Here is a 12,534-nt window from a genome sequence, read left to right as displayed (position 1 = left end):
TTATGGGTCCCCATGCTCCTCCATAAAGTATTATGGGCCCCCATGCTCCTCCATAAAGTATTATGGGCCCCCATGCTCCTCCATACAATATTATGGGCCCCCATGCTCCTCCATACAGTATTATGGGCCCCCATGCTCCTCCATACAGTATTATGGGCCCCCATGCTCCTCCATACAGTATTATGGGCCCCCATGCTCCTCCATACAGTATTATGGGCCCCCATGCTCCTCCATACAGTATTATGGGCCCCTGCTCCTCCATACAGCATTATGGGCGGGCCCCATGTAATGCTGCTGCATAAGTAAAAAAATCAAATCCTCACCTCTCCCGTTCCACCACAGGTACACTCACTCAGCATCTCTCCCGGCTCTGCAGCGCTCAGGACAGAGAGGCTGAGCAGTGATGACATCATCACACTCTCTGCCCTGAGACGCTACAGAGTCAGAGAGCGCTGAAGACCCTGCAGCTGCCGGAACGAGGAGAGGTGAGTATTAGAGGGGGCCCCGATGCCAGCGCTGGTGCCGGGGGGCCCTTACTGGCAGACCCTATGCAGCGTCCTGCCGCGTCACACCCCCCATTTGCCCAGGGCCCTTAGCGCTTACCTGGGTTCACGTGGGAGGGTGGTGCCATGCCGCCAGCCCTGGTCAGGATGGGACTGCACGCACGGGACAGCAAGCGTCCCGTGCAAGCGCGATCCTAGGCCTCCTTTAGTGTTAAATGGCCTGCGTCCTTTATTTTTTTTTTCTTCCACTTCATTTTTTTGTCTTCTTCCTCCTCTCTGGGGCGGGGCCCACTGGGCATTTCCCCGGTGAGCCAGTCCGACCCTGTCTGTGACATGGTCTCTCGGTACTTCCCTACACACAACCTTCGATCCTCTCAAGATCTCCATCTTTACGCTCCTCTTATCTCTTCTTCCCACAACCTCATACAAGACTTCTTCCGTGCTTCCCCCATACTCTGGAACTCTCTACCCCAACACAGACTTTTGTCTACCACGGAAACCTTCAAAAGGAACCTGAAGACCCACATCTCCCGACAAGCCTACAACCTGCAGTGATCCTTAGTCTACTGAACCGCCACACGACCAGCTCTACCTTCTCCTAGTGTATCCTCACCCATCACCTGTAGACTGTGAGCCCTCGTGGGCAGGGTCCTCTATCCTTCTGTACTTGTGTGACTTGTATTGCTCATGTTTATTATACTTGTCTATATATGCCCCTTTTTCACATGTAAAGTGCCATGGAATAAATGGCACTGTAAAAATGAATAATTATAGCTCCATGCCATATTTTTAGAGCCAATGATGAAACTATAGAATGGGATATGATCCCTTCTTTTGCCCTAAATACACATTACATGCATTCATGAGTACAACTACTTACATAAGCCCTAACTCACAGGGATGAAGTAGATGATTTTACAAGATTTTTTTTCAGGCAATCGGAAATGTGGGTAATCTGCGCTGCTGGTAGAATGTCCACCATGAATTCCAATATGTAGTAAGAAGGGACAGTGCAGTTTATTCTCAATGAGTTTAGAAGTTCTCTAACTTCTTAAGGAGAACCACAAATTGTGGTTCTGTTAAAGAAGAAGTTTGAGAACTTTGTAGCACATTGAGAATTAAAGGCATTGTCACCTCTTACTGCATATTTGAATTATTTGTGGCCACCCTACCGGTAGCGCAAGTTACCCACCACAACTCTGATACAGACATCTTATTTGAAACATTATTGTGTTGTGTCTCCCACAACCAAACTACCGCTTACATCTACATTATACATTATGTGGATAAAACTTTATTGCGCGCAAAGTGTCCCCACAGTATTTCCTTAAGATTTTTTTTTACACTTGACCACCAAAGTAAAATTTAACACATAAATATCTATCATAGCACACATATTATCCTTTACTTCTCTAAAGTAGCATATATAATTTATTAGAGGAATTTTCTTATCAAAAACAAACCCTAACCAGAAACAAAAACACAGCATGACAAACATGCAAAAATACTCTTCTGTAAAAAATATATAACAGTAGTCAGCAATTGCTAGTAAAAGATAACAAAAACCGGGTATTTAGTTGATACGTGTTTTGCAAAAAATGTATACTAAGCCACTCCACCAACGTCATGGTAACCCATCTCGGAGCAGTCCTATCTAATATATTTAAACCCTAATCATGTGAACAGTACCTATATGAGCAGGATTAAGAAAGGCGCTTCCTGGTGTGGGCACGCGGTGAAAGACAGCTCTTTATTTGCATGTCGCACAAGAGAGGGACGGGATTCTCCTAAGCTTTGCCTAAGCAAGAAACTAATAGATTAAAAACACATGTGACATGCACACAAGTGAACAGTTCAGTTGGACAATGTTCACACCACCAAAGTCTTTTCTAATGTATTTAAAACCTTGTTTTGGTCTTTGGGTGGTGTGAACATTGTCCAACTGAACTGTTCACTTGTGTGCATGTCACATGTGTTTTTAATCTATTAGTTTCTTGCTTATGTAAGGTTTAGGAGAATCCTGCCCCTCTCTTGTGTGACATGCACATAAAGAGCCGTCTTTCACCGCGTGCCCACACCAGGAAGCGCCTTTCTTAATCCTGATCATATAGGTACTGTTCACATGATCAGGTTTTAAATACATTAGATAGGACTGCTCCGAGATGGGTATACCGTGACGTTGGTGGAGTGGCTTAGTATACATTTTTTGCAGAACACGTATCAACTAAATACCCTGTTTTTGTTATCTTTTTTACTAGCACTTGCTGACTACTGTTACATATTTTTTACAGCAGAGTATTTTTGCACGTTTGTAATGCTGTGCTTTTTGTTTGTGTTTCGGTCTTTGGGTGGTGTGAGCATTGTCCAACCGACCTGTTCACTTGTGTGCATGTCACATGTGTTTTTAATCAAAAACAAACCCTGCCAGGCATGGTCTGCTGATTTTCCAGAGTCCTGCTTCTGGCATAGTTTGCAAACTGCTAATTTTGCCACAGCAAGTGGCACCAAGCCAGGCATTTAACCTGAAGCAGTCACAGGAAAAATTTTAAAATTATATGGTGGCCTTTCAGACAGAAATCCAGTTAGAGGGGCATAAAAACAGCGACTGTCTTCATGAAAGAATCCATTTAAGGAGCATAACGAAACTACATTCCTAGTTCCTAGGGATAGTAATCTGAAAACTTGTCATGGCCAACCTGATATGTATATAGAGCAGGAAAGCAACAAACAACTTTCTTACTCTTTCTCCGCATTCTTATCTTCTCACCGACATATCACGTACAGTTACGTCAAATGTCGTCTCCCTGTCTTTGATGCAGGCTCAGTTCCTGAGCCCATATGTTTGCTGATATGTGATGACTGTTTTATTCAGCCATCATCTGCTTATAACAGCTGGGGCAGACATTTGTCTGTAGCCATTTACCTGTTAAATGCCGATGTAGATCTCCAATCGCAGCATTTAAAGCACGCCAACAGGATGGAGCCTCATTCTATGCACCCATTGGCATCCCTGTGACATGATCGCAGTGCACTGATGGGTTGCCATGACAGACTGAAGACCCTCTTGCATGTTATAACGGTATTCCTATGAACGCTAGATTTTTACTGACGTTAATTTGTAATGGCAGGAAAAATCAAAATGGCAGAATTGTATTTTTTTTGTCCACCGGAAAAATAAATGCTATTAGAGGTGATCAAAACATTGCATCTACCGCAACATGGTATGACTAAAACATCATCTTATGGCACAAAAAGCAATCCAACACAATGCTCCATCAAACAAAAATTGAAAGCGTTATAGGTCACAGGAAATGGGGGTCTCAAGGATTTTTTTCCCCAAAATTTGTTTCACCACTTAAAAAAAAATCTATGCGCATTTGGTGTGATCGCACCAGTGTTGATCTAAGAAATCTTATTTCCAGGTCATTTTTTCCATAAAATTAATTCTATAGATAAAAAAAGTTTAAAAAAATGCTGAATTGCGCATTTTTTGCACTTTCACTGCATTTTAAATTTTGACTGCTTTCCAATACATCACATGATAAAATAAATTATGTCATTCAAAACTACAACTCTGCTCACAAAAAAACAAGCCCTCGTATGGCTATGTTGTTGGAAAAAAAAAAGCTATAGATTTTGGAAGAAGGGGAGGGAAAAATGAAAGCATGAACATGGAAAATCACCATGTCGGGAAGGGATTAAGAGAATCTACATTTTACTGACAGGTAGATAATATCAGCCAAATGGGAATTTCTTGTGATTGACATGTTCTTACCTCACTTTTGCCTTTTGGTTTAACCCCAAAAATGATTCCGAAAACATCCATTTCAACAACCCAACTCCACACTGCCTCAAAGCCATTTAGTTAAAAAAAATATGGAAATGATCAGATATAAAAGTTAAATGTCTAAAATAACAGCGATTTTTACATTCATGATAAAACCTGACCAGGGAATTGTTAGAATATCAGAAAATGGCCTTCAATTGAGAAGATAGAAAACACGTACTAGCCATTCATATCAAATGAAGCAGATAATGACCTACATGTGGCTGTGTCAAACAACAGTGTTCATTAGTGAAAGCATTAGGGAGGTTTTATCGGTACCTTCACTGTTCTTTTCTCTACCCAAATTTAACTAACCAGATTTTTTGTGTGTGGTGTGATTAAGATTTCAATTTTGCTCCAAAAGTACAATTTATGCCAAGCCCTAATGTATCAAAAGATGTAGGTGCGTGAAAAGCAACACTTAGCCGTTTAACATAAAAGCATCAATTAAAAATCTACCGTATCCTCAATTGCCAATTAATAGAAGTAAAAATTTTGTCTGTCCTCTGTCTAAAATGTCAGCATTTGTTGCATTATAATCTGTCGGTAAAATGGCTTTTAATTTAAGTTAACAAGCACAATAGATTTAGAAATTAGTGTCTTGTTTGGTCCTAGGCTTAGATCGGAGAACCAGCATCAAAGTCTTTAGTTGGCTACGGTGAGATTGCATTTCTATACAAGAGCTCTTCTTTAATTAGGTGTTATAATGAAGTTCTCTAACAACACTCCACGCTTTATCATTGCAGGGTCGGCATGTAAAAACAGGACAGCTAGCAGCAATTAAGCTCATGAATGTCACAGAGGTAAGTAGGTTGTTTTCTGTCTTACAATTTGACAGGACTATTTGTTACCAGAGTTTGCCTTTGGTTTGCAGGCGCTTATAAATTAAAAGTGTGGACATTGCTTTAACAACGATTAGCAGTCTGCCAATGAAGGGGTATTCAAGAATTCAGGAGGGTACCTGCAAAGAACTAAAATTTGCCATGGTAGCTCTGATGACTAGAATACTCCTATTTCAATTTGCTGTTAATTAAGTTCAAATTGCAGCAATAAATTCTATGACAAATACAAATGGGGAAATTGGGACACTAGTTCTCATGATAGCCACCACTCTGGGACCTTTACTATCTGTTTTATCCTGTGGATCATTGATTTTTACAGGGGTTGTCCACTACTTGGACAGGTCCTTCTGAATTTCTATGTTTCTCTCCCCAGTAAAATAATAGCACCTATACGCACCAACGGCGTCGTTCCAGCACTGGCTCGCCCGGAGATTGTGTGACATTGTTATGTCAAGCAATCACTGTGGCCAATAAGTGCTGGCTTCACTCTCCTCTCCTATGGACTAATAAAGACATCCAGAGAAAGTGAGAGAGCAGCCACAGCTCTCACTTTCTCTGGATGTCAATTAGGTCTATAGGAGAGGAGAATAAAGCAAACATTGACTGTTACATCATGCGAGACCTGGAAGAGCTAGTGCTGACTAAGGTGCGGCTCTGGAACAAAGTATAGGTGTGATTTACTGGGATAAAAATAAACATATTCAGAAGAGGTTATTCAAGGAGTAGACAACCCTTTTAAGTACACATTTAAGTTCAGTAGTAAGTGGCACTATTCTCATTAGTCATAAGATATTGAAGGTAATATACAGTACCTAAAATGTTCACCTCAACAAAATAGGCCTCAACTATGTTTATCTGTCTTACCCTATGGATATAACCAACTTAGACAATTATGGTTTGTTCAATGGGACCTATGAGACCAAACATACCTCTAATGAGGCAGATGCTGCATTCAAGAGAGAATGATTACAGAGGTGGTTATGCACCTCGCACTCTTCATTCATCTACGTAGAAGTTAAAGCCTGTTTTTATCACGACCATGATTTTTAACACTTCTGATTCTTCAAAAATAGGCATTAACTCTGAAGGACACCATTCATCCATGGATTACAAAGAGAGACCCTTAATATTATAATCATAGGCAACCTGTCACAGGGGGAGGAGATGTCAAAAATGACAATGGATTCCTTCACAATGTTCTTCCATATTTGTCATTATTTTTCTATGGCACATATTTGTGGAATTTTGCACCATTCGTATGTGATGCTTCCTTTATGGTGAGCAAGTAGAAGTCTCCTTGAGGGACTTCAAAAGTTTTCAGAGTTACATGATTGACATTAAATGGTTGTGTTAAAAAAAGGCTTCTAATTGAAAAGTAAGTCTCCCGATCCCAAACAAAACCTAGAAATCTGTCAGCTGAATGTTTGTTCAGCCCAAGAAAAAGTACAAAGAAGAGCCACAAAACTGATAAGGGATATGGAGGATCTTAAGGCCCCATCACACACAGCGAGATCACTAGTGAGATCGCTGATTTTGTGATGCAACAGCGATCTCGCCAGCGATCTCACTGTGTGTGACACGCATTAGCGACCGCCCCCCCGCCAGGTATCGCTGATCGTGCTCTAATGTCCTGGGCCATTTTTTGATCGCTGGTCTCCCGCTGGCCAGCGCGCATCGCTGCGTGTGGCAGCGGGAGAGCAACGATCAGCGAGCTCCCAGCGCTGTAAGCAGACGCTGGGAGCTAATATCCAGGGTAAATAGCGGGTAACTAAGCACGTGCATCACTTAGTTACCCGCTGTGTACCTTAGATACCTGCGTGCTGGCGCTGGGAGCTGGTATCCAAGGTACACAGTGGGTAACTAAGTGACGCGCGCTTAGTTACCCAATATTTATCTTGGATACCAGCTCCCAGCGCGAACACGCAGGTATCCAAGGTACACAGCGGGTAACTAAGTGACGCGCGCTTAGTTACCCAATATTTACCTTGGATACCAGTTCTCAGCGCGAGCACACTGGTATCCAAGGTACACAGCGATTGTAACTAAGTGACGCGCGCGCTTAGTTACCTAATATTTACCTTGGATACCAGCGTCCTCGCTGGTCCTGATTGCTGGCGAGTCTGCCTGTTTGGCAGATCACCAGCGATCATGTAGCACCACACCAGTGATCCTGACAAGGTTGTATCGTTGTCGGGATCGCTCGTGCATCGTTTAGTGAGAAGGGACCCTTAGTTATGAGGAAAGAGTAAAATAATTGCATTTGTTTAGACTTGGGAAAAGATGTCTAAGAGTGGACATGATTAACTTGTACAAGAACATAGATGACCCATACAAAATGTATGGTCAAAGATTTCATGTAAAACTCCCTCAAAAGACAAAAGGGTACTACCACCTTCTGGAAAAAGAATGGTTCAGGAAGCAAGGCTTCTTTACATGGAGAACCACTAGTTGAACATCAAGGCTCAGGAGCTGGCCACAGCAAGAACCATTGATTGTTTCAAAAAGGGCTTAGATGCTATTTTTATGAGGAAATAAATACTTGTAAAAGAGTAACATTTTTGCGCTAAATGCCGATTCATTCGATCAAAACTTAAGAAGGGAAGGAAAAACCTGCTCCTTTAGGGCAGACTTTGTCATGCATTATTGTAATTCCTATAACCTACTCCCTTAATTTTTTATCATCCCCTGGTTGAGACCTTGATAGACAGGTATCTTTTTTCATCTATACTCTGTAACATTTAGTTATTAACTTCCTGCATTTTTTCACTAGTTTACCCCTTTTGCAGCTTTCATCTCTAATTTTCAGTTGTCCTTAAGCTAGTGGATGTAGACTAGCTGCTATAATGTCTCCCTTCACTGCTTTCCTTTTTTCTGTAGCACATTTCCACAAGCTGCAGCGCTTTTGAGGACGTCATAGAGCATTACTCAGTGGGGTGAGATAAAACACTTACTAGAAAGCTTCAGTGCTGACCCTTCGCTTCTTTGCCTTTCTCACTCTACTTTTTACTTTTTCTCCATCCTACCTTTATTAAAAAAATTCCCTTTAGGCTATGGGATCACGTAGCATTTCAAAACGCACACTAAAAACCGGACTCCTTCCCAGAAATCGCGCGGTTTTCACCGCGATTTTACCGTGATTCTGTTCGCGATTTTTTCAAGCACTTTCCAAGCGATTTGAAGCATCGCTTGGAAAGTGATTGACAGGTTGGTCACACTCATCAAACATAGTGTTTGACAAGTGTGAGCAGCTTTTTACTATTGAGGCCGCCTATGCGGCCTCAATAGTAAAAGATAAAATGTTAAAAATGATAAAAAAATAAAAAATCGGGGTATATTTACCTTCCGACGTCCCGCGCTGCCATCCCGGGCCTCAGCGTTCCCAGTAATGCCTTGCGAGACCTGTTATGACGTTGGTCTCACGTTACTATAGCGATCTCGCGAGATCGCTAGAGTCACGCGAGACTACGTCATTACAGGACCTTGCCGCAAGGCATTACTGGGACCGCTGAGGCCGGGAATGCAGTGCGGGACGTCGGAAGGTAAATATACCCCGATTTTTTATTTTTTATTCTTTTTTTTACAGGGGTATGGTACCCAGGGCCTGGAGGACAGTCTCCTGTCCTTCTCCTGTCCTCCACACCGTGGGTACCAACCGCACATGAGACGCTTAACTTCCCGCATGGTGGGCATAGCCACATGCGGGAAGTAAGCGATTCTCATGCATTCCTATGGGTGCGGAATCGTGGCAATTCTTTGCGATTCCGCACAAAAGAATGAGCATGCTGCAATTTTTTCTGTGCTGCGTTTCCGCGGCAGAAAGAAGCGCAGCATTAGCACAGCATGTGCAGAATGCCATAGGAATGCATGGGGGGGCGTTCTGTAAACGATTTTTAAACGCTTTCGCTGCGTTTTTGTGCCGAAAATCGCGGCATAAACGCTTAAAAATCGCATCGTGGGCACATAGCCTTAAGGCTGTGTGCCCACGATGCGATTTTTAAGCGTTTTTGCCGCGATTTTCGGCGCAAAAACGTTTAAAAATCGTGTACAGAATGCCCCCCATGCATTCCTATGGCATTCTGCACATGCTGTGCTAATGCTGCGCTTTTTTCCGCCACGGAATCGCATCGCGGAAAAAAAATCGCAGCATGATCATTCTTTTGTGCGGAATCGCAAAGAATTGCCACGATTCCGCACCCATAGGAATGCATGAGAATCGCTTACTTCCCGCATGTGGCTATGCCCACCATGCGGGAAGTTAAGCGTCTCATGTGCGGTTGGTACCCACGGTGTGGAGGAGAGGAGACTGTCCTCCAGGCCCTGGGTACCATACCCCTGTAAAAAAAAAATAAAAAATCGGGGTATATTTACCTTCCAACATCCCGCGCTGCCATCCCGGGCCTCAGCGTTCCCAGTAATGCCTTGCGGCAGGGTCCTGTGATGACGTAGTCTCGCGAGATCGCTATAGTAACGTGAGACCAACGTCATCACAGGTCTCGCAAGGCATTACTGGGAACGCTGAGGCCCGGGATGGCAGCGCGGGATGTTGGAAGGTAAATATACCCCGATTTTTTAATTATTTTTATCATTTTATCTTTTACTATTGATGCTGCATAGGTGGCCTCAATAGTAAAAAGCTGCTCACACTTGTCAAACACTATGTTTGACGAGTGTGACCAACCTGTCAATCACTTTCCAAGCGATGCTTCAAATCGCTTGGAAAGTACTTGAGAAAATCGCGGCAAAATCGCGGTGAAATCGCGCAGAAAAAAACGAGCGATTTCTGGGAAGGAGTCCGGTTTTCTGTGTGCGTTTTAACACGCAACGTGGGCACATAGCCTAAATGAAATTTGTCACCAGGTTTTTGCTACCACGTTTGAGAGCAGCATGATGTAGGGACAGAGACCCTGTTTGCAGCAAAGTATCACTTATTGAGCTGCTTTCTGCTGTTTTATCACTGAAGCTCTACCAGTTCTCTGAATGCTGAGCTCTGTATAATCCCGCCCACACCACTGATTGGACTACATGGCGGCTGGTTTACTAGTTCTATAGAAATAATCTCCTGCTAATAAAGCAAATATTTTATAACAACTACTTGAAGCAGACCAGTAAGTGACACATTGCAGGAATCAGAAACTCTACTTCATGCTGCTCTCAGATTAATCAGTAAAAATCTGATGTCAGATTCCCTTTAAGTGAAGCATTTTATTCTAGATATTTTTAATAGTAGCCACAGAAATGACAAATACCCTAAAACAATGCAAAAGGTTCCTTGCCACTTTCAATTTTCATGCGTGAGAGGTTTATTAAGCATATCTCTGCAGAGAAAAATAACCTGTGTACAGAATGATCTGCTATTTGCCCTTGAGTGTTCAACTAGTTTACAAGGTCTGCCTCACTCCACGGCAGAAAAAAACACTTATGTCACTACTAATCAGTTAAATGCTGAAGACATTGATGCGATTGTGGCTGTAGGTACAAGACATAAAAATGATAGTGTGAGATTAAAGGGTATAGAGATAGGCATCACATTCTATAAAGGTGTGAGGGTATGTGATTAGATTACATCTCACATCCTTCCTACACTCTAAGTTTTTTTTATAGGAAATTTTATTATAAATTTTCTAAGAAAAAAACCTCTTGAATCACAAATACCTTCCTGTAATTCGATGTTCTCCTGATGCAAAACTCCATATCCTTTTCCTTCATAAAGTTTCTATTGTTTTGAGTTCTTTTTGACACATCCAGTCATTTATATCCAAATTGCTTATAAGGCAAGATCCGCCAAGGAATATCCAGATTATTAGTCAGATGATATAACCAAGATGCCAAATGTAATAAAGTCTGCAGGCATCTAGGGAAGTAAAAAAAGATTTGATTTGGAATAAAAGGGGCTTACTTCATTTCAATGGGTGGGAGTTCCCTGCCTGGTGAGGTCATCCTTTCTGTCACATAGCAAACAGTATCTATATATTCAAATAAATGAGGGGGCAAAATGCTCATTGTCACGTTACTATGCAAAAGACAAGACATTAATTTTAACTGGTTTGTTACTTTAATAAAGGGTTTACAGCTCTGGCAAAAATTAAGAGACCACTGCAAAATTTTCAGTTTGTCTGATTTTCCTCTTTATAGATATATTTTGAGTAAAATGTAAACTGCTCTTTTATTCTATAAACTACTGACAACATGTCTTCCAATTTCCAAGCACTAAATTTTGAATTTATTTTCAGAAAATGAGAAATAGTCAAAATAACTGACTTCAAATAATGCTAAGAAAACAAGTTTATAATCATTTAGAAACAACAATACTAATGTTTTAACTCAAGAAAGGCACATCCAGCCCACAGGGTTGCTACTATATGTAAGTGTAACTGAATTTTATACTATTAGGATTTGTACTGTGTTTTTATGATACCTGATGAAGGATATACACTGTATCCGAAACGCGTTGTATCTCTTTTTTAACCTATGAAATAAAAAAATATGGAATATCATCTTTGGATGTGAGTCCTGGAAAGCGCTGCCGTTTATGGGCTGGATGTGCCTTTCTTGATTTACTCATCCTGTGTGAGCCTGAACCTGGCTCTTTCACTTGGATCCACCCGAGGCAAGCTGCAAGCCCTGTCTACTGAGAAGTATCCCAAAAGGAAGGATTTTTGAGGATACACAATCTAAAGCTATATAAGCTATATTAGTCTTCTATCAGGTGAGTGCATAAAATTGTGCACCCTTTAAAGACTACAATATTGTGTTTACGCACTTAGGGCGCCACGATTTGTCTGTTCTTCTCTCCCAAACAGGGGTTTTTTTGCATAATGTTTTAACTCAGGAAGAGTTCAGAAATCAATATTTTGTGGAATAACCATGATTTTTAATCACAGCTTTCATGCATCTTGGCATGCTTTCCACCAGTCTTTCACACTGCTTTTGAGTGACCTTATGCCACTCCTGGTACAAACATTTAAGCAGTTCTTCTTTGTTTGATAGCTTGTGACTATCCATCTTCCTCTTGATTACATTCCAGAGGTCTTCAATAGGGTTCAGATCATGAGATTGGGCTGGCCATGACAGGGATTTGATGTGTTGATCCTTCATCCACACATTGATTGACCTAGCTGTGTGACATGATGCATTATCCTGCTGGAAAAAAAACAGTCCTCAGAGTTGGGGAACACTGCCTGAGCAGAATGAATCAACTGTTTTTCCAAGGATAACCTTGCATGTGACTTGATTCATACATCCTTCACAAAGATTAACCTGCCCAATATTCCAGCCTTGCTGAAGCATCCCCAGATCATCACCGATCCTCCACCAAATTTCACAGTGGGTGCAAGACACTGTTGCTTGTACGCCTCTCCAGGTC

General features: G+C 41.7%; 1 protein-coding gene across 1 annotated transcript in view; it reads left to right on the top strand.

Annotated features, from left to right (window-relative positions):
• The window catches only part of NRK (Nik related kinase), a 427,476-nt gene that overhangs the window by 114,988 nt on the left and 299,954 nt on the right, over window positions 1–12,534 (top strand). Inside the window, exon 3 of the mRNA XM_073543628.1 lies at window positions 5,076–5,132. Within this exon, the coding sequence (XP_073399729.1) occupies window positions 5,076–5,132 (57 nt within the window). The remainder of the gene's footprint in view (window positions 1–5,075; window positions 5,133–12,534) is intronic.

This window comes from Dendrobates tinctorius, unplaced genomic scaffold (assembly GCF_039654945.1).
Source record: "Dendrobates tinctorius isolate UK_male_01 unplaced genomic scaffold, ASM3965494v1 ptg000133l, whole genome shotgun sequence".
NCBI classification, from domain to species: Eukaryota; Metazoa; Chordata; class Amphibia; order Anura; family Dendrobatidae; genus Dendrobates; species Dendrobates tinctorius.
This window is presented reverse-complemented; position numbering and strand designations above follow the sequence as displayed.